General features: G+C 38.2%; 1 protein-coding gene across 1 annotated transcript in view; it reads right to left on the bottom strand.

Annotated features, from left to right (window-relative positions):
* Window positions 1-22941, bottom strand: part of LOC135088706 (SH3 and multiple ankyrin repeat domains protein 3-like) — a 117306-nt gene that overhangs the window by 15569 nt on the left and 78796 nt on the right. The window contains 5 exon segments of the mRNA XM_063983670.1: window positions 340-501; window positions 3405-3585; window positions 4526-4651; window positions 10864-10881; window positions 19653-19872. Of these exon segments, the coding sequence (XP_063839740.1) occupies window positions 340-501; window positions 3405-3585; window positions 4526-4651; window positions 10864-10881; window positions 19653-19872 (707 nt within the window).

The raw sequence follows: 22941 nt of genomic DNA on the forward strand, positions 1-22941 counted from the left end.
CTAGAAGGAAAAACAAATCTATTCATCAAAATACACTCACTGAATTGTCCCATAATTAGGGGATTCCTGAAGCAAATGGATTTATTTCTCAGTCCAGAGCAACATACCTCAGTCTAATGTTTTTAAGCGAGTCAACATCTTATACAAAATCAATGGTTCCTGTTCTTCTCTTCTTATTGCATAATCTATAATTAATGATTCTTGAAGCATTTACCAGTCCAGTACCTCAGTCTAACATTTCAAAACAAACCAACACCTTACACAAAACTAATCTATACAAATAAAACCACATTATCCCACAGAACACACTAAATCCCTGCCTGGCCACACCAGACTCACCCAGCAGGGTCTTGACGGCCTCAAAGTTGCTGGCCTGAACGCCGCGGTGCATGGCGGTCACCCCATCTCTGGTGCGGTAGTCCAGCAGAGCTCCGCCGTTCACCAGAGCCACTATCATACGGGCAGGCTTCTTGATGCGGGCGGCGAGGGTCAGTGGCGTCTCTGTGGGTGATAAATAACTGTCACTTTTGTTTTCTTTATGATGAACCTAGAGCAGTATTTCAAAGATACCAATACTTCAAGGTAGTTTCCTGTTATGTATTGTGTGGCACGAATGTTTTTATCACTTTTGTTTTCTTTATAACAAATTTCAAGCAATATATTCACATCAAAAGCAATTTTCTATTATGTATTGGGGCTTCTTTCACTCTTGTTTTCTTTATAATAAATTTCAAGCAATATTTCCAAGGTAATTTCTGATTATATCTTGTTAAGTGAAAAATACCAATTGTTTAAGCAGTATAAACTTGTTCTTTTCTTTATAATGATAAATTTGAAATATTTCTAAAGTAATTTCCAATTAGGTTTTGCTAAATAAAAACACTAACAGCTTAAATTGGATAAACTTCTGAGCAAATATTTAAGAAGAAACTTGGATTATCTGATTTGTTATAACCTATCAATATATCTATGTACCACGCCAGCAATCTCACATGGGATAGCTCAGACAAAGCATCACACACTCACACATCATTCGCACTCTTAGTTCACACACTTTCAGCCCCCAGTGGAAAGGCACAGTCTCATGGACTACCCTACTACACTCCACAGCACAGCTCACCACAGTGCAAGAAGTAAACATCTCACAGTATTATTTTCTGTGATGCATCTCCTTCAGTACTTCAATAATAAGTAATTGGTAAATAACTTGTACTCCCCCCCCCCCCATGGCTCACAAGGTCACAGTGGGGAGTGGTGTGGGTGATAACTGGATTGCCAAGATACCAGAGGCTTATCATGGCATTGTTAAGGCCCTCATTCAAGGCTAGGTTCACCTTGCTAATCACATTCACTAATAGGGCTTATCATATATACCCTTTCTGTCACTATTCACTCAGCAATATTAAAACTGCCAGTGTGACTGATGCATATTATATTAACCCTTTTGCTGCTATGGGTATCCTTTCTTAACTTTGCTAGTACTGTAAAAGCTGTTTGCATGGAGAGAAAAGAGGTATAACATCAGGTAATCTTGTTTTTTTTAAGCTAGTACAAAAATGCTTACAAGAGCTTAGCACAAAAATAATGTCTAAAAAGTTACAGGTATTAAAGAGAATTTGTCTAGTTGTAAAAATGGCTTTTGTTCTGGAACCCCACTCAGCAACAAGTGTTTTAGTTTTTCTTCTTTCAGTTCATCTTGGTATATGTATGTATGTGTGTATGTCATTCCTCTTCCACACTTTCCTCAGTTCACTTATGAATGTATGTATGTATGTTATTCCTCTTCCACAGTTTCCTATGTTTTTGAATCCCACTCAGCAACAGGTGGCTAAGGCTTGCATGGTGCATCTGATGGCAAAGAGGTGCCCTAATACTAAAAATATAAAGATGGATATCATACTTTTGACAGCAATGTATACTTCTATTATATTAGCTCTTTTCTTTCTCTCTTTTAATCTTAATACATCTAGAATCCTGGTTACTTTATCAGTTAATGGGTACTTCTATTAAATTAGTTTTTTTTTTCTTTTTAGCTCTTTTCTTTCTTTCTTTCTATCTTAATGTTACATCTGGAATCACTGGTTACTTTATCAGCTAATGGGTACTTCTACTATACTATTTTTTTTTTTTTCTCTCTTTTATCTTAATGTTACATTTAAGAACATGGTACTTATAAGTTATTGGTACACAACTGTTGCCTCATCTGACCTTTCCCAGTACAGAGGGATTAAGTTTGTACAGCATCAGCACAAAACACACCCCAGTTTTACCCTGCTGCTCACAATAATACCTCTGTACAAAGCTAATGGATTGCCTTCTGGGAAATGAAAATGCTGCACCTCTTTCTTTGATGTTAACATTAATGGTTGTTTCTACAATATTAGTTCTTTTTCCTTCCCTACTTTAACCACCTTTTCCTTCTTTTTTTATTCCACATCACAAGAGGTCAGGGGTGAGACTGTTGTACCTCTAATGGGCAGAGAAAATAGATACTATGATATGTAAAGAAACTGAAACTAATGTTGAACCTTGCAATATATTCCTTTAAGTAATACCTATTCTATACCTCTAAAGGGCAAAATATTCTTTGTGACTACCAAACACCCTATTGTAAGGAGATTTGCAATATATTAATCAATGGAGCATTTTTTTTTGTATCTTAGAAACTGAAGGTAATGCGAAATTTTTCTTTCTTTATTTTTTTTTTATTTTGAGGGTCTGGATGGCAAAATATCACTGACAACACAAAACATAGCAGCAAAACACTCATTCACTTCCTGTACAATGACCACCACCAATACAACACAAGCCACTCTCTGAAAGACTTCCTAAGGTTTTGTAAGGTCCTAATTTGTCCCTGAAAAACTCTACAAGATTCTATAAGTCTCTAATTTGTCCATGAAAAATCCTACAAAGTTCTGTAAAGCCCTGATTTTTCCATTTATATTTCTTCTTTTGTATTTCACTGTTAGCCCCTCATTTGTTCCTGAAAGACTCTACAAGATTCTATAATTCTCTAGTTTGTCCATGAAAACCCTAAAAAGTTCCGTAAGGCCCTGATTTTCCATTTCTGTTCGTTTTGTATTTCTCTAAGGTTCTGTCCCTAAAAGATTACAAGATTCTATAAGGCTTTAATTTATCCCTGAAAAACCCTACAAAGTTCTATAAGACCCAGATTTCCCATTTCCATTTCTATTTTGTAAGGCCTCTCATTTGTCCCTGAAAGACTTAAAAGGTTCTGTAACAACCCAATTTATCCCTGTAAAACCCTACAAGGTTCTGTAAGACTCTGATTTTCCATTTCTATTTGTTTTGTATTTCTCCCAGGTTCTATTAGCCCTCATCTGTTCCTGAAAGACTAAAAGGTTCTGTAACACTCCAATTTACCCTCATGCCACACTCACCTCCTGTGTCCTGACAGTGGAAGTTTGGGTCCAGTCCCTTGGCACACATCTTTGACACCTTATCCACATTGTTCTCCTTCACGTATTCCAGAAATCGACGCAGGTTTGCCCGAGTATGGAGTGCACGCAGGGCTTTCTCTTCCAGGTGCAGCATCTTGTACACTCTTCTCTTGTACTTGAGCTGCGAGTAAGAATTGGGGAATGAGTGAGGAAATGAGAGGTTGAAATGAAAGGGGAGTCATGATTACCTATCTTATATTCTCTCTGCTTGTACTTTGAACTGTGGGTAAGAGTGAGGTGAAGGAATGAGTGATGAGATGAAAGGTAAGAAGTAAGATGTGGTGTTATAAAGTGGGATGAAGGAATGAGTGATGTAAACAGGTGGAAAGGTAGAGGAAATGCAAGAGTGTGAAGAGCAAATAAGTAATGAAATAAGAGATGAGAAAGTAGTGGAAATACAAGAAGAGATGAAGGAATGAGTGATGAAATGAAAGACAAGAGTCATTAAGCGAGTGGTGCAAGAAGAGGCTCAGTAAACATGAAATGTGGCAAGAGATTGGTATAGATTTGGATGAAGGGTGAGAGAGAGAGAGAGAGAGAGAGAGAGAGAGAGAGAGAGAGAGAGAGAGAGAGAGAGAGAGAGAGAGAGAGAGAGAGAGAGAGAGAGAAAAAAAAAGATAAGAATAATGATACAGTTCTCAGAAATACATATTCTCTCTCTCTCTCTCTCTCTCTCTCTCTCTCTCTCTCTCTCTCTCTCTCTCTCTCTCTCTCTCTCTCTCTCTCTCTCTCTCTCATTCCCAGAAGTCATATCTTATCTCAGGAGGACAATGGTTTCAACATTTTACTCCCTCGATAAATTCCTTACACTGCAGTAGTAGCACAAATAATAAGAAATGCATATGCTATCAAAGTATGCATAATATAGCATTAGTAGTAGTAGTAGTGGCCACCCTGTATGGGATTGCTGGCCTGGTATATAGATAGATAGATAGAAATAATAGTAGTAGTAGTAGCAACTATTATTGTAGTAGTATTGGAAACTCAATCATCCTATCAAAATAACACTCCGCCTGATCCTAGACACAATTCAGCAGCCTTCCCACAGCCACAGCACCCACCTCCAGGTATCCCACAGGGGTGAGGAGCGGATAGTCCCCAAGTGGCCTCTCCTCATCCAGAAATTTGCCAGCACGGCCATTCTGGGGTGGACAGAAGAGGCCATAGTTGAAGCTCTCCCGAAGCTCCTGTTGGTAAAAATATAGAGTTAATTCTCATCCCATAACCTGCTAGGCCAAAAAAAAGTTTCTATTCCATTCTCTCCCATAATTTAAGGGAAGGAGATTACTGAGAAAAATTTGCATGATTTCTTCTCTTTCTTCCTTATTTGTGTTTATTTTATTATGTTGTTTTAGTTTACTGTCATGTTTCCTTTAAATTATTTCCTCTATTTCCTCCTTAGTTGTGTCTATTTTATCATATTGTCTTAGCTTGCTCTTATGTTGCTTTTAATTAAAGATGTTTTACCATAAAAAAAAAGTTTCATCTTATTCTCTCATAATTGTCTATCTACAATATTATTTCCTGCCTATCAATATCTTTTAAATTATGAAGATGTGCTGAAATGTAAAGTGGTAAGTATGTAGACTACTGATAATGAAGGTTTGCCATGTAATCTGTATAAATGTTTCAGTTATATATGTACATGAGTGATAGTTCTCTTCATATCAAATTAACATACAATGTGCTATACATATATCCAAATGGAGGAGATAGTAATAGTAAATCTCTCTCTATATATACACCAGAATAAAAATCTCTGCCAGTTTCCTTTGTGTATATTATTCACTGCAGAGGGAGGGGAGAGCAGATACTATGATACAAATATGTATATATAACAATCTGTTGCTGCTGCCAAACAAAACAGAGAAAATGTAATGTTAAAGTGAGGTGAGTGTTGCATTGACATCTGCGTGTTTCTCTCCTAGTAGCAGTGTTTCCTTTCCTGTAGTAATGTCACCCTTGGACACTCCATAGAAATAATGAGACACTGATCTGGAGGCAGGAGAACTTTGCATGGGAGATCAAGCCCCTGACTAGAAGGAAGTGTTCGAGACTGGATAACTTAACCATGAGAGGACCCTGTCAGAAATTAAGCCCCTGACTAAAAAAAAAAAAGTGTTCTGAAGCCTAACGTGTTCTAAAGACTGGACTGAATAACTTTCCCATGAGAGGTCCCTGTCAGAACTCAAACCATGACTAGAAGGAAGTGTTCTGAAGACTGAACAACTTCCCATGATGGCCCCCCCTGTCAGAAATCAAACCCTGACTAAAGGAAAGTGTTCAGAAGACTGGCTAACTTTACTGAGAGAGGCCCCTGTCAAAGATTAAGCTCCTGACTAAAAAAAGTGTTCTGAAGACAGGATAACTTTCCCATGAGTGCCCCTTTCAGAAATCAAACTCCTGACTCAGAGAAAGTGATCTGAAGGTATAATTAGGTACTTCACCATGAGAAGTCCCTGTCACTTATCAAACCCTTTACTGGGAGATGAAAGTATAACAGTATCTTGGAAATTGGGGTGAAAAATGATTGTCAGGTCCCTACATGCTCTCTCTTTCCCACCTTGTATTGTGTCAGTTATGGAGATGAAGTAACAAAAATGGATAATTACTGGAAGCTGAATATCTTGTATAGATGAATTACATGAGTGAGTATAAGAACAAATTTTGCTTATATAATTCAACATAATGGAATCAAGCTAAAGATATAAATATAAAAACTCGGAAAAATTTTTTATATATATATATATATATATATATATATATATATATATATATATATATATATATATATATATATATATATATATATATATATATATATATATATATATACACATATACACTACTGAATTCCTTAACTAACATACAAGAAATTAATTACAGCTACTCCATTCTCGGAACATAAGTAACATTTTCTCCCCAACACAAAAAAGAAAAGAAAAAGCTTGGGATTCTTAATAATGTAAAAAAAGAAAGATATAAAAAGCTTGGAATTCCTAAGAGATGCTGTGGGATGTTTTTTTTCTTTCCCTTGCCTTAAAAATTGGCCTTAATATGCTTCAGTGGCCAGAAGTTAGGCCTAGGCTGGATAGTGATAGGCATGGCTCAACACACAAGCTTGTAGGGTGTACTGGCCTCACAAAATTGAGTATTAATGGTAATGAAAGTAAAAGCTAGCAAAACATAATTGGTTGGTGTTGGAGTGAGTAGGATTTACAATTTTTTCACTTATTACAAAGACTTCCATCCACACACAAGAAGATAGTGACTATGTACATCATAGCAAGACTGAATCCACTGAGTAGAGTTATGGCACATCCGAAGCCATTACACTGCCATTACACTGATGTGAATTAGGTAATGTGGAGGAGAAATATTGTGGTGTAGCAGTATGTTCTGTGAGGCATGACATCAACAGACAAAGCCACAGAGAAAGCCATTTCACTGCACATCAATTAAATAAATTTTTAGTTCCACTTTATAGGATAATTATTTTTCTATTTAGCATTATTTAATACTTGCATTCTTTCAAGAAAAGCCTTTATTATCTTTAACACTAAACATTAAAGATTTATCACGTTAATATTAACAGTTTTCTATTTAATATTTGCATTATTTCAATGAAAGCCTTTATTATTTTGAACATTAAATATTAAAAAATTATCAAGTGAATATCAAAATTTTTCTATATCACTAACCATTATTTATCATTCACATTCTTTCAACAAAAATATTAATTATTCTGAACACTTAAGATCAAAGAATTATCATGTGAATATTAATTTGTATATAGCTAACCATTCCTTTGTAAAATGCATCACTTCTACCTTCCTCTAATAACAAACACCACCTGTACTGTAAAAATAACAAACACCACCTGTACTGTAATTATTACATGAACCTTAACAACCTTTAACAAACCTAATCCTAAATGATGCAAAACCTCAGTAAATCTAATGATGCAAGAGTCACTGAGGAAATTCTTTAACAGGATGGAATGTAAGGGGGAGATGCCACAGAGGCGATGGAGCAATGGTGGTATGTGAGCTATGTTCCCTTATCTTATCTTCAGTAGCTTAAAGAACACCAAGGAGGGGCTGCCAGGTACAGAGGGAGTGGCATTATGTTGGGTGACAGAAGAGAGGTGGAGAGGCGAGGTACTGTTTCGTGTGAGAGACAAATCATAAGCCGTACAGTTTTGAGGTACAGATAAGGCGAGGTAGTTTTATGCAAAGGAGAAATCATGGGAGTTAAAAAGAGGTACATGGGATAAATGGAGAGAAAAATGCCTCAATAACAGGAGGTATGGAAGAAAATAGTCTTAATAACAGGAGGCATGGGAGAAAGATGAGAGAAAAGTCAATAATGGGAAGAACTGAAAAAAAAATCTGAATAACAAGAGGTATGGAGGAGAAAATAAAAGAAAAGTCAATAATATGAGAAAATAATAACAAAAAATAGAAAAAAATGAATAAGAGGTATGGAAGAGATAACAGTCTTAATAGAGGAAGGAATGGGAGAGAAGTCTTAATAACAGGAGGTATGGGAAGAAAAAGTCTTAATAAACAGGAGGTAGTGGAGGAAAATAGTAAAAATATCTTCTGGGAGAAATGTTTAGGGCATGGCACAGGTCCCCTCCTTCCCTCCCCCACTGTGGCATCACTACCACATGTACTAAAACATCCTATAATTTGCCACTGGTGTAACTCAAAGCAACTAGGGGAAAAAAAAAAGCCTAATAAGAGGAACAGCTTAAATTCCTCCATTCTTTCACCCACATTCCCATTAACTCAAGACCCACACCCCATAAAACAGTGACATTATGGTGGAGGGCCTCATGTCAGAAGTTTTGCAATAACATTAAAATGAGTGCAATAACTTCTGAACACCACTGTGACATATCCTCCTTTCCCCATGATATACATCCTTAAAGCTGAAGAAATGTTTATCACTTATCAGTAAGGCTCTTCAGGTGAGATATATGCTAACCTCCTGATAAGTAATCACCTGTGCTTTTGTGTGCTGGAGAGGGAATGAGAGGGGAAGAATAAGTGTGGAGGTTTTATCAGCTACAGTCTTGCCTTCATTCCTGTACTGAGTCTCTTGTTAATTTTCTCATTGCAAAGAGTGAGAGAGAAGAGACAAGTGTGTAGGGGTTATCAATTGTGGTTCTGTCTTGTATTCCTATGGTTAGTATATGACTAGTACTGAGTCTCTTGTTAATTTTCTCATTGCAGAGGGAGTGAGAGAGAATGGACAATTGTGGAGGGGTTATCAATTCTGGTTCTGTCTTGTATTCCTATGGGCAGTGTTCAGTAAAGCTTTGCTCTCTCACCTCACCTATTTTCAAAGGCCACAGAGATGATTACCCAAGTTCTCAAAGAGTGTTTCTCCTACCAGTAATGTAGAAAGCTCATTAACCAATCACTAGGAACATAAAAACACACTTAAAAATTTGTGTAATTTCAACTAGAGCCTTTTGAATGTAGTGGAGGTGTGGTGTAGAATTGTTTCAGAATATGGTTTTGCCTTCTGTTCATTTTGTCATTGCAGAGGGAGTGAGAGGGTAGGAATAAGTGTATTAGCTGGTCTTGCCTTCATTTCTGTATTACTGTTTCAAAATCTGTGTTCCTCCCTTTATGTTCTTATATTAGTGTCTCCTGTTAATTTTGTCACTGGAGAGGGAATGGGAGGGAAGGAATAAGTGTGGAGGTTTTATTACCTGTAGTCCACATTTCTTGTTCCTGTGTTACTGTGTCTGATTGTCACTTTCATCTGTCTGTATGTTTGTTGAATTATAACACTTCACTTTGTCTCTTTGTCACTTAAGGAAAAAGGCAAATGTGTCTACTGTCTTTTCTCCATCTCACTGTTGCTGCCTAAAAGAAATCTGCAGTGATTGTTTGTCATGTTATGAATTGGCAGGATTGATGCAATAATAAATCTTCACCTAAACTCACTGAAATAAACAAACAATAAAAAGACTATAATACAATGACATGACAATATATATATATATATATATATATATATATATATATATATATATATATATATATATATATATATATATATATATATATATATATATATATATATATATATATATATATATATATATATAATAAATAGTCTTCTATATGCTAAAATATCAGTTATCAATATTTTCCTAAGAATATTATCTAGTATATGGAAATAATAAACTAAGACTCTTGGGGAAAAAGAAAAAAAAATTATAAAATCTAATAATAAACATAGTCTGGCTTGATCAAAATTGCCATACATGCTCATCCAACCATTTCTGAACATTTGATTGGCTGCTGAGAGTCAAGCATCTTCCTCTTGGCCAATAGTGTTCATGCCTGAATGCTTCCATGGCACCTATTGGCTGAGACACACTGGCATATCTGGTCTCAGCCAATCAGCTGTGGCATTACCCTTTGCTTTAGTTAGAGTTAATGAAGTCTTGCTTTATAGAGGCATTTAGGAATAGAGATTTAGTCATGATTTTTTAAAAGACACATTGAAATTAAGGATGAGAGATAAAGATATAATTGCACAGAAAGAAACACTGCAATTAAAGATAAGAGATATGGATAAAAGAAAAAAAGAAAAAGAAAAAAAAATATGCTTGGAGGAAATAATGCATAAATAGAATTACAATAATTCCTGGACCTAGAGAGAGAGAGAGAGAGAGAGAGAGAGAGAGAGAGAGAGAGAGAGAGAGAGAGAGAGAGAGAGAGAGAGAGAGAAAGTTCACTAATATATCCACATACTGGGCACAATTAACCTAGATTCTGAAACGCATCAAACGAGAGACAAATGACAGACAGGACGGAAAGGAAGGAAGGAAGGTTTTCTCTCACTATCTGAAGGAACAAGTAAAGTTTAAGAATCCAGACAAGAAATAGAAGCGAAGGATTTACACCGCACATCCTCACCAAATAACACAGTAATGGACGGTTCCTTTATGCTCTAAGGGACTCATTTTAATAGTAATGGTAGTAGTATAGAGGTAGCTTTAGTAGTAGTAGTAGTAGTAGTAGTAGTAGTAGTAGTAGTAGTAGTAGTGAGTTACAATAAGCATCATGCATTATTTACAGTTACTTATAGTGCCATGCATGCGTATATTAGCGCAGTGCAGCATATGAGGCACATCCCACATCACAGCATGCATAGGAGACGCCACATCATCAATCAACAATGTGGAGTCAACGCGTCAGTACCTCACCACGTAGGATACCTTAACTCACATCACCACATCACCGAAACCCTTCCTTCAGTAATAGGGAGACAGGTAGAGAGACGAGACTTACTGTAGGACATGTGACACTAACAAAACAAGACTTTACAAGCACAGGCAACACATGCACGGCAGACAGGACCCAGTACATACCCGGTACCAAAGCGCCACCTGCCGGAAGGAACAGGGAAAAATATAAAGAGGAAGGTTAGCCACACTGCTGCCACCACCGCCGCCACCACCACCTTGCCTGTGGTGTGCTGAAAGCTGGCTGGACTTACACACACACACTAGTACATGGACAAACACACGCGCACCCACACACACACACACACACACGCACATTCATGAGAGCGTGGGTAAATGTTTATATTACACACACACACACACACACACACACACACACACACACACACACACACAGAGAGCTTGGGTAAGTGCTAATATTCAGTGTCTCCTGGTTTAAAGGAGCTGTAGTCCCTTTAAATCAGGGAATATTAGGGATGAACCTCTAGTTTGTTAAGACATTAAGAAATCAAAACACCCAAACATGTTATAAAATTTTGCATCAGTTAGATATCTCGTTAGTGACCAACACACACACACACACACACACACACACACACACATACAAACACGCACAAATAGGTGGATCAGTAAAAATAAACCACAATGCAGACAAAGAAGAGTGGTATGTAGTCAAGACATGGACATGTGGAGTAAGGTACAATGACCCGGTAAGCCTGTGAAGCCAGAAGCCAACAAGAGGTGCAGAACACAACCTCGGCACCACACTTGGGCACCACCGCCTACACTAAGAACCCCTCCACAACACCACAACACCACAGCACCACCAGGACATGACAAGCACCACTCACACACTCCTATAAATTCAATCACTCTACCACACCATGCTCACTCAACAGGTCTATGTTACGTCACTGTTTTGAAGAGTTACGGTCACTCTCGGTAACTATTCATCAGTTTGGGCGTAACTGTTGGTTGAGCAAACGTGGCGTGGTAATGAGTGCTTGCCTGGGGTGAGCGTGTGGCCTCAGCTTGGGTCCTGCTGGTGTTGGTGTGGCTCTGGCTGTGGCTCTTGGGGCTCCACTACCCTGGCCAGTGAAGCGACTACTTGGACTCAAGCATTTTTTCCTTTTTTTGTTACTTGATTTCTTAAGATGTTTATTTATTTGTATGTGATTTAAAAAAGATGCATATGGGTTGCTTTTAATGTTGCAAAGGTGATGTACAATATATTTTTCTTCTCCAGTGTCATATTGCAAGGAGGTTTTGTTTTTGCTTGATTAACTGAATATTGTATGTAATTATAAGCGAGGCACAAAAAATCTCTCTTCCTCCCAGTGAGTAAAAAAGTACTGCCGGATGCTGGAACTCTCTGCTTTAAGAACACTCAATAAAGACGTGTAATTTTTCAGAGTAAAAATATAAAGGCAGAGAAATTTAGATAACATTTCTAAAACTAATAATTTCAGTCAGAATAACAAAGTAAGTTTTAATTTACTGAAGCCTTAATACAGAAGACAAAAGTGATCTACAGTGATGAATTAACCACGAGAAAAAGGAAAAAATGCATTATCTTAAGTCAGCTTGTATCAAAACTAACTACTACTTTCCAATGCATGTTTTGTCATCCAATTACTCGTGCAAAACATTAGCTTAGTCTTGTGCTACTGTGAGCCAAGTGTATGAGTGGGCCAAGAACACCTCTGAGCTGCTTATCTGGAAATCAACACCCTTTTATCACAGGATGTTTGTTGCCTCATCTCCCAGAAAATATAAAAGTCTGTATGTAGTATGTAGGGTGCAACCAAACCAAGTGAACACAATCCCACCAAAAAAACAACAAAATCTATGATATTTTGAATGTAAACTTAAGTAGATACCATCCCAGCAAATAATGACAAACCAAATCTGGATATCTGAAATGTGTGGAAGCAACCAAACTAAAAGAACATCGTCCCTTCAAAAAAATATCAGACATAACTAATAATATGCAAGAGCAACCAAAGTGGAACTGAAAAAAACACCATCCAATCAAGAAATATCAAAGAAAATCTATAATATTTAGAATGAACAACTAAACTGGGACTATAAAAACATCTCGCCAAAAAAAGACAAAAACTATAATATTTAGTATGAGTAGGAGCAATGAAACTGGGGTCTAAAAAAACACCATCCTATAGAAGAAAAAAGACAATCTATATTAAAAATGCTAACTAAAGAGAACAGTATTACCCACCAAACCAAAAAAAAATATCAAGGAATGCATACAGTAACCCTTCTGTGAACAGGAACCAGGAACCATCAAGAGTCAACACAGTCAACATTTACGAAAGAGAACAGTTCAAGAAAACACTCAAATATTATTATTTTGTACATTGACAAAAGGGTATTATGGTTTGTGGTAGTGGCAACTTACCCAGGGAACATTACCCAAAAACAAATGGGGAAAAAGGACTTGATGGGGAAAAATGCATAAAAAAACACCAAAAACTGATCTGGTAAGAAGTTTTTAACATTACTCAAACTCTCAGTGCATTAGAGATTATGTGGCGAGCATCATTACTTTTTACATCAAAGTTTATATGCAAGCCAAACCACACTTTCTCTTAGACCTGTTTACTTTTCTTGTGAGTATTGATTATTCCTCAGTCAAGTTTAAACACTACTAAAAATTCTGTAAGAAGTCAGTGGGAGAGGTACGAAAAAGAGGAATGACAGATTTATCAAAAGAAGAGAGCCTGTGAGCCTTTCCTTGCCAATACACGAGACTGAAGGCAAATGTTTTGCTATATGAACATTTATAGAAAACTTTGAATGCTATAGAAATGTCACTGCCTTCGACATCATGTACATACTTGCAAGAAAATATTCCTTGCTAAACTACTTGTACAAAGACCTACAATATAATATGGAAAACTGTGTGTGTGTGTGTGTGTGTGTGTGTGTGTGTGTGTGTGTGTGTGTGTGTGTGTGTGTGTGTGTGTGTGTGTGTGTGCTTGGCTAATAACCTGTAACTGTCTACCAAATTTGACACATTTGTCTACTATAAGGAACCACTTTTTTTTTTTTTATCAACATCAAGTGGAATAAAGACTGTATGCATTATATCACTAACACATTAGTCACAAGATAAACATTTAGACTTTCCTCCCTGAACCAAACTGCGTCTTACAAGTCATAGCAAGACAAGAAGCACAGGACAAAGGAGATAAACAGCTGCCCTTGACTGATACATGATGACGCCACCAACTCTGGGTTATCTAGATGACTCAAGGGACCGTGAGAATGAGACAAGGAAAATATCAACACAATGACTGGGATAATATTGCGACTTGTTAACCCTTTCATGGTGACACAAAACAATTAGCAGCACCAGAAGCAATTCATGAAGTCTTTATAAGCATCTACAAGAAAATTAGCAATGAAAAAAGAATACATTTTGCAGTTTCTTCCAAGTTCAAAGATTGAATGTGGCTGTGGAACAAGTAAAGAGGTCTTAGAGTGATTAGTAATTAAGGAAAGGTGTGCCAAGTGGCAGTCAAAGGGTTAAATCGGAGTGAAGAAAACTATGAATGGGATCCTTGTGATGTATTAAGAATGAGGAAAACTATTAGACAATGGCTGAGATGTGACATGTTAGTAAAGGATGCAAAAAACTGACACCAACTTGAATTCTTGTGACTTGACAGGGAACATGAAAAAAAAAAAAAAAAAAAAAAAAAAAAAACTGACCCATGTATCTAAATTCACATATGCTAACCAAAAATTCTCATGAGGAGAAAATACAAAATACCAACTGGAATTCTTGTGAAATGTTAACAGAGAATGAAAAACACAAGACATTAACAGGAATCTGATTTGTTGATAATGTGAAAAAACCCAACCCATGTATCAGTTATACACTAAATATTCTCCCAAGGAGGAGGAAGATAAAAGATAGTGACTGGAATGTGACTTGTTAAATAGGAATGCAGAGAGAGAGAGAGAGAGAGAGAGAGAGAGAGAGAGAGAGAGAGAGAGAGAGAGAGAGAGAGAGAGAGAGAGAGAGAGAGAGAGAGAGAGAGAGAGAGAGAGAGAGAGAGAGAGAGAGAGAGAGAGAGAGAGAGAGAGAGAGAGAGAGAGAGAGAGAGAGAGAGAGAGAGAGAGAGAGAGAGAGAGAGAGAGATATGCATCTCAATTAACATACGAGTACACTTCAATTAAAATTTCAAATCTACTACCACAGTGAAGTGAAATGACTGAAAACACTTTTTTTTTCATGACTACTCAGTATTCACCTCAATGGCAAATGTGCCTCGCTGTGATGCATTACAAAACCATGCCATTGGAATGTGCTACAGATTGTTATGTTAATCATTAATGCTTATAGTACTGTGTCACAATATACCCTTGAAATGTCCACAATGGGAGTGATTTCAATATTCTTGTTTGTACTTCATAAACTGAGTGTTTTTTGAGATTTTTTGTTTTTATATCTTTAACGCCTGCAATTTGGTTGACTTACTAACCACTATTAGATCTATTTTCTTGCTCTATAGCCATCTACTCAAAATCTCTTATTTTTTCTTTCTTATTGATGTTTATCAAGATTTCATTGCTTCTGGTGCTGTATTGCTAAGTCGACTCTTTATTTCCTTTTATTTTTCTTTCTTGTTGATGTTTATTAAGGTTTCGTTGCTTCTAATGGTATATTGCTAAAGTGACTCTTTACTCCCTTTTATTTTTCTTTCTTGTTGATATTTTTTAAGATTTTGTTGCTTTTGGTGCTTTGAGGTATTGCATATCACAGTGAAAGGGTTAAATCAAAGGTGCTTACAGAGGTTGAGTGTTTGGTAAGAGTGCATCTGGCCTGCCTCTGTATTTCCTCCTGCCTTTGACTTGACCTGTTTCGTAAGGGAGGTTTTGAGTCACTTATCCTCAAATTTTGGATAAATTTTTTAACTACACCTTAAGAAAGACTTTTTATAGCCTTTTTTGTTGCCCTAGGCCAGATTATCCTCTTATGTTTAAAGAAATCTATGCAAGTTTTTAAAACTGCATGTATAAAAAACTGCATTGATATTCTATTTTGAGAGTGTTAGTGACAGCTTGTGCATAGTGAAACATTTGTGAAACATTTGTGTCAGTGTTCAGTGTGTCTTGTATTCCCTAACAGACCTCCATTCCTGTTGACAATATAGAGAAATGTGGCGTGGAGTATAACAGAGAGACGTGAGGGAGACAAAAACAACACTATTTATAATTTGTGCATAGTGAAACAATTGCGTCAGTGTTGCGTGTGCCTTGCATTCTCTAACACACCTGCATCCCCGGTGACAAAATACTGGGAAATGTGGCGTAGAGTATAATAGAAAGGAGCGACGTGAGGGAGACAAAAACACAATGGGAGCAACATGTTTCACTCCAGTGCTGTGTGATGAGAATACCTAATGAGATTAAAGATGCTTGCCCAGCTGGACTGATGCAAATAAACAAACCTGAGCAAAATATAAGCGCAAAATATAAGCGCTAACTGATCTGGAAGGTAATAAAAGGTGATGAATATGGATAAATAGAACCATAATAGTAGCACACACAGTAAACAAAGGCTTGCCAAACACACCAAGAATCAACACCCAGGAATAAAATAAGGCAGCTACGTATTCACAGCAAAAGAATGATAAAAAACATAAATATTTGCAGTGAGGAAAAAACACGCAGGCAAATTTTGCAGTGAGACTCAATAGTAGAACCAAACACTTACTGAAACATAGAATAAATCTTTCCACACAGAATGCAATGTTAAATCCAGATAGGGAAGGCAGAAAGGAGCAGAAGGTGTCAGATGAATAATTTATAAAATATTGCTAATTTTGTCTCTGGAATGCGTTGTTGAAGCTGCAGAGTGAAGGTGAAGGTGGAGAGAAAAGTAGCAGTAAGTATTAGTAGTAGCAGTAGTTGTCAAAGTGAAGTAGTAGTTGTTGAAAATAGTTTATAAGACATTACAAATTTTGTCTCCAGAATGCAATGTTAAATTCAGAGTAGGAAGTTGAGGTCAGATAGAAGCAGTAGTAAGAAACATTAGTAGTCGAAGTAATAAGGAGCAGTAATAGCAGCTAGAAGTAATAGAGTTTATAAGTAGTAGAGATTATAAGATGCTGTTAATTTCATCTCCAGAATGCAATGTTGAGACCATAAAGTGAAGGTGAAGGAAGGACAGAAACAAGAGTAAGGAGTCATAGTAGTTGTTGGAATAGTAAAGCATATTGGATGTCAGAAGGAAGTAGTTTTAAGGATGCTGTTAATTTTGTCTCTGGAATGCAATGTTGGGATCAGAGAGTGAAAGAAGGATAGTAGTGGTAAGAAGTAGTAGTTGTCAGAAGTGGAACAGCATATTAGTTGTTATTCACGGTTAAAATACTGGAAGCCAAAACACAGTCCTTTTTATACATCGACGTAAAATTGCTCTTACACCAAGAATAATATTTCAATGAATGCAAACGAAGGGGAAAAAGCTGCAAAACTCTGCAAGAAATACAGAAAAATGTAGGTGAGGATTAGCAGTATTCACACCTTAAAGGGAAACACACCTGAGACTCCTCCCCTTCACTCCCTCCCCTCCCTTAGCCTTCCCCCTCCTCCCCAATTCCCACCAGACCTCAGCTGACCTCACTTCCCTGTCACGTCCACTACGCCTGACCAGAAACCCTAAAAAAAGCAAACATACAAAAATAATAAAATCCTTCCTATCCTGTATTATATTTTTTACTTCCCTTTTTTTATTTATTTTTTTCTGACAGTTTGACACTGACTCCATGACACAGAAAAAGTTGATTAACCTCATTTGATTCATTCCTCAAACTAACACATGAAAAAAAGGAACAACAACAACAACTACTGTGTGAATTAACATGGTGATAAATTATACGAGTTTATGGGTGATTAACTAAAACTAACCTAACTTGACCTATTCCACCTCCTGTGACCTAGTAAAGTTGTGTGACCTCTCTCAAGCCCACCAAACCTAATTATCCACCCTCCTCCTCCTCCTCCTCCTCTGGGATCTAATTTTCTTCACCTGAGGGCCTCGTTCGAAATCAGTACCAGATTATCTCTCTCTCTCTCTCTCTCTCTCTCTCTCTCTCTCTCTCTCTCTCTCTCTCTCTCTCTCTCTCAATTCCTCCACCTCGTTTTCTTTTCCCAAGTTCTTCATCTTTTTTATAACCCCATCTTTCTTCTCTTCCTTTCCTTCTTCTCTCTTTCGTATTTTTTTTTTCAATCCCAGCTCCTCCTCCTTTTCCTTTTTTCTTTGGTCTTCTTACTTATGGCAAATTCCTGAATGTTCTTCCTCTTACTCTTCCTCCCCCTCTTCCTCTCCTACATCATTCCATTGCTACATTTCTCTCTCCCTCCCTCATTTCTCCTCTTTTTCCTCTTGCTTACGTAACTTTAGAATATTCCTCCTATTCTTTCTCGTCCTCTCCTACATCATTCCACTGCTGCATTTCTCTCTCTCTCTCTCTCTCTCTCTCTCTCTCTCTCTCTCTCTCTCTCTCTCTCTCTCTCTCTCTCTCTCTCTCTCTCTCTCTCTCATGCTTCCGTAATTCTCTCTTCCTGCGCCTCTTCCTCTTTCACCTACTCTGTTGAATTAGCTTCCCTCTGCCAGCCTAACCTTCTCTGCTTTCCTCTTTCCTTACTGTACAGGCGAGTCTCGGCGGCCCACACAAGCCTATCACTTTCCTCCTCTTCCCTCCAGCTCCTCCCCAGTCACCCCGTCACCTCCCCCTCTTTCTCTTCCTGATTCCCTCCTTCCACGCTTTCCTTTCTAGTAAATCCGAGTCAATTTTGTATCTAACACCTCTTCTTCTTCTTCCTTCCCTTCCCTTATCCTTTCATTCTGCACTCTTGTATTTTCTCCATCTCTCCCTCTCTCTCTCTTCCTCTTTCTCTCTCTATGCTTCCCTCCTTCCCTCGTTTTAATCACTGTCAATTCACTTCCTCTCCCAATCGTCAAGTCTTCCTTCTCTCCCTTCCTTCCTTTCCCCTTCCTTTATCCCTTCATTCTCTGTCCTTGTATTCTCTCTCTCTCTCTCTCTCTCTCTCTCTCTCTCTCTCTCTTCCCTAACCTTTATCCCTCACTCCTTCACTGTCCTTCAATTCAAATATAATTTCTATGCTGCCTTTTACTGCTATTCACTTGTTTAAATTTCCTTACTGTCTGTCCTTCAGTTTTCTAACCGCATAATACCTTCTTTTCTCCCTTCTCTCGCATCTAATATTCTTTTTCCCCTTTCTTCTGCCCTTAGTTTATCTTTCCTCCCTCCTCCCACCCTTGTAGCTTCTTTCCTATCTCCGATCTTTAATCTACCCAAGTTTCCTCTTCTCAGTCTCATTCCGCCATTTGATATAGTTTTTTCCTCCTTCCCGCCCTAAACCTAGCTTCTTTATTCCTTCCAGCTCTTAGTCTAGCTTTCTCCCCCGATCTCTTAGTCTAGAAACCCTTAATCTATCTTCCTTCTGTTCTCCTGTCACATTTAGTCCCTTCTCAAGCTCCCTCACGCCCTCAGTTTAGACCTCTCCTCCTCCTCCTCCTCCTCCTTGCCCTTAGCCTTTGTCCTGTCCTCCTGCTGCCTGCATCCTTCCTTTCTTCCTTTCTTAGCCTCCTGCCGCCCTTAGTTTAACTTCTTTTTCTCTTTCCTTAGCCTTCCTTCTGGCCCCTGTCTATATTATTTTCTCGTTCCTGTCTTTAATCTACCTTCCTTCCTCCTGTTACTAAATCTGGCTTCATTCCTCCATCCTTCAGTCTCCTGGCGCCCTTAGTATAGCTCCCCCTCTCTCTCTCCCACCCTTAGTCTAACCCTCTTCCCCCTCCCATACCTCCTGCATCCCTTAGTCTACTGTAGCCCTCTCGTGTTGCAGCCCCAGGGCACACTCACCTTGGGAAGCGCCGCCAGGGCCTGCTGCTTTACGTCCCACACAAGGTCGTCTCGGTGGAACTGCAGGCACTTCTCCACCTTGAGCTCCGGTACGTTGATTCTGAGCACCACCTCCTCGCCAGCCGTGCTGGAGGCGGAGGACGAGCCCCCAGCACCAGAGGCCGATCCGGAGGCGGAGCTAAGGCTGACCCCGTCCTCCATCACCACGGCGCTCCTCGACCTGTGAGGGAGAACGGGCGAGTGAGGGGATGTGGAGTGGAGTGGGTGAGAAAGGGAATCAGTCAGTGGGTGACAGAGGGAGGGGGAAGCAAGGTGTGATGGAGTGTAAGGAAGAGAAGACGAAAGAGTGGATGAGTGAGCGGATGGGAAAAGGTGGGAGGGAGAGAGTGGATGAGAGTGAATGAATGAGTGGAGAATGGCTGAGAGAGAGAGAGTGAGTGAGTGATGGTGCAAGCGTGTGACTAAGAGAATGAGTGAAAGGAAAGATGGAAAGAATGCGAGTGAGTGAATGAGCATGCGGATGAATGAACAGGCTGAATGAAAGAGCAGGTGAGTGAATAAAGGAAATAAAAAGCGGCGGAAACACTTGAAACACTTAAAAAACTGAAAAAAAAGAGAAAAGAAAAAAACTAGTACTTATAGCTGAGAATGAGAGAAAATGGATACACGAGCGAGGAAGAATGAACGAAGAAGTGGCTAACAAACTGAAAAAAATACCAAAATAAATAACAGACAAACGCACACAGACTGACTGACGGACGACATATCAAAGAGAACAAAGGCAACCACACACACACACACACACACACACACACAGAGGCCTCCAGAAGGACAGACCAGTGCTTTCTCTCCCTGCCTTCATTCCTCCCCGGGGGCAGAGGGGGAAGGGAGCAAGGGCAATGCATCACAAACCCACGCGCGGTAAGAGGGCGTTCCGAGGCCTTTTACTTTAACACTGTCTTGCTGCCGCGGCTCTTACTTTAATGCTATCTTACTGCTGTCTTTATTTTACTGACTTTACGCTACTTTAAACTACCACTGCTGACTTTACGCTACTTTAAACTATCACTGCTGACTTTACGCTACTTTAAACTATCACTGCTGACTTTACGCTAGTTTAAGCTATCACTGCTGACTTTATGCTACTTTAAACTATCACAGCTGACTTTACGCTACTTTAAGCTATCACTGCTGAATTTACGCTACTTTAAACTATCACAGCTGTTCTATTCTATTCTACACTATCGTTCTACCACTCACATATAACTGCTATCCTCAACTGTACTTTACTTTCGTCTTACTACTGGTGCTCTTATTTTATTGCTATCTTATTATTATCCTTACTTTCTTATCACCTGTTTGTTTTTACTATCTGAATTCAGTCCTTTTGTTATTTTATTTCCAGATAAGGCAAAATAGTGATACAAAGACAATAAATTACTAAATAAATAGATAGTAGCGTTGGGAGCGTGCGTGCGTGTGTGAGTGTGTGTGTGTGTTTGGGAGAAAGTTATGTGGTGTTGAGTGAGAGGCGGTGTTGTGTAGGTCTAGGGAATGCTGCACCTGTAACTCACACACACACTCAAACACACACACACGCGTCATCATCAAGGAAATTTTTATCTTCTCAGATCTCTAATGTATCTCCTTAATCTTCTAAAGTCACAATGTTCACAGTGTTCCTTAAATATCATTAATTAAATCTGGTCTTTTCTAATCTGCAACACCCTAAACACACACACACACAAAAAAGAAGATATTTTATTGACCAGAGCAAAAAGTCCTATAGCACAAAGGATACTCAAACAATTATTACATCTGTCGTACACACACACACACACCTCTAACTAGCAAGCATTAAAAATTTATCTGTATCAGCAGCATCACTTCTCACAAACACTCGAAGCCACTCAAAGCCAATCCCTCCAGGCGGCAGTTCCTCACTCCTCTTCCCTCTAAGGCCATCAAGATAAGGAAGCGGGAAAAACAAGCGAAAAATACGCGAAAATGTGAAGCTAACTTTCTATGACTCGATCTGCGTGTTCCGAAGCTCCGAACCGCCTTGTTTTGCTTCACTGCGCTTCGAAATAGTCCTGGAAGTTTTTAGATTCTGTTGTGAGTGGTATTGAGATTAACTACACTAGGTACGAGAATTATGAATGTTTCCCCTCAGTAGACTGTTAATTATGAATGCTCCCCTTCATTAGACAGTCAATTGTAGGGTTGACACTAACAATAAGTGCATCAGTTTTTAATGGTCGTCGTGAATTGTACTGAGAGCAACGCTAAGTACGGGACTCGTGAATGTTTCCCATGAACACGTAACAAGGAGTAATCATGCTAACAATACAGCAGTTATGAAACAACAATTAGCAAGTGATGGTTAATGTGGGGACGATTAATACTACACCAGTTAATGAAACCAACCTATTAACACCAGACGGAGATAAAATATGAACCAGGTATTAAAACTATTCACCAGCTAGATAGTTAACATGGGAACACGAACACCAGCAACTATGAAACCAACCCATTTGCAAGATGAAAATAATACCAACAACAACTATTAAAACAGCTATCTACATACACACAGTTTTAATGCAGGAGACACTGACACAACAGCAGCAAACCCATTAAGAAAGGAAAATCAATACTAACAAGAACTATTAAACCATCCATCAACGTAATTAATGTGAGGGCAACAACACTAACTACACGACTGCCATTACGAAATCAACTCATTAGCACTAGATAATTAATATGGAAAATGATAAATAACTATAAGAATTAACCCTATTACTGCTATGGTTGTCTTTTGGTCACATTTAGAATAACAAAAGTAAAGTTTGCACGGACAGATACGGTAAAGAGAATAAAAGATTAATTTTCTATTTCCTTGGGTAAAGAAGTATTTAACATGCTATATTATAAAAAAAAAAAAATGTGTCTGGAAAGCTGTAAGGTATTATAGGAAAAAAAAGTTTAGCAGTGAAAGTTAAACCACCAATTAACAACATAATTAATGGGATAACAACATCACTACAGCAATTATGAAACCTTATGAAACCTATTAACAACAACAACAACAACACAACAACAACAACGCATTAAAGCACCCATCAAAAGCATAATTAACGGGAGAGAGAAGCAGCACTAACAGCACTACAACCATTATGAAACCAAGCCATCAGCAACAAATAGTTAATGAAAAAAAGAGCAACTCCAAACGTCAGGATGAGTTATTATATTAAAATTACTACTGTCACAATATTCACGTCAATTCTGATTA

The sequence above is a fragment of the Scylla paramamosain genome, chromosome 31 (assembly GCF_035594125.1).
Source record: "Scylla paramamosain isolate STU-SP2022 chromosome 31, ASM3559412v1, whole genome shotgun sequence".
Classification (NCBI taxonomy): domain Eukaryota; kingdom Metazoa; phylum Arthropoda; class Malacostraca; order Decapoda; family Portunidae; genus Scylla; species Scylla paramamosain.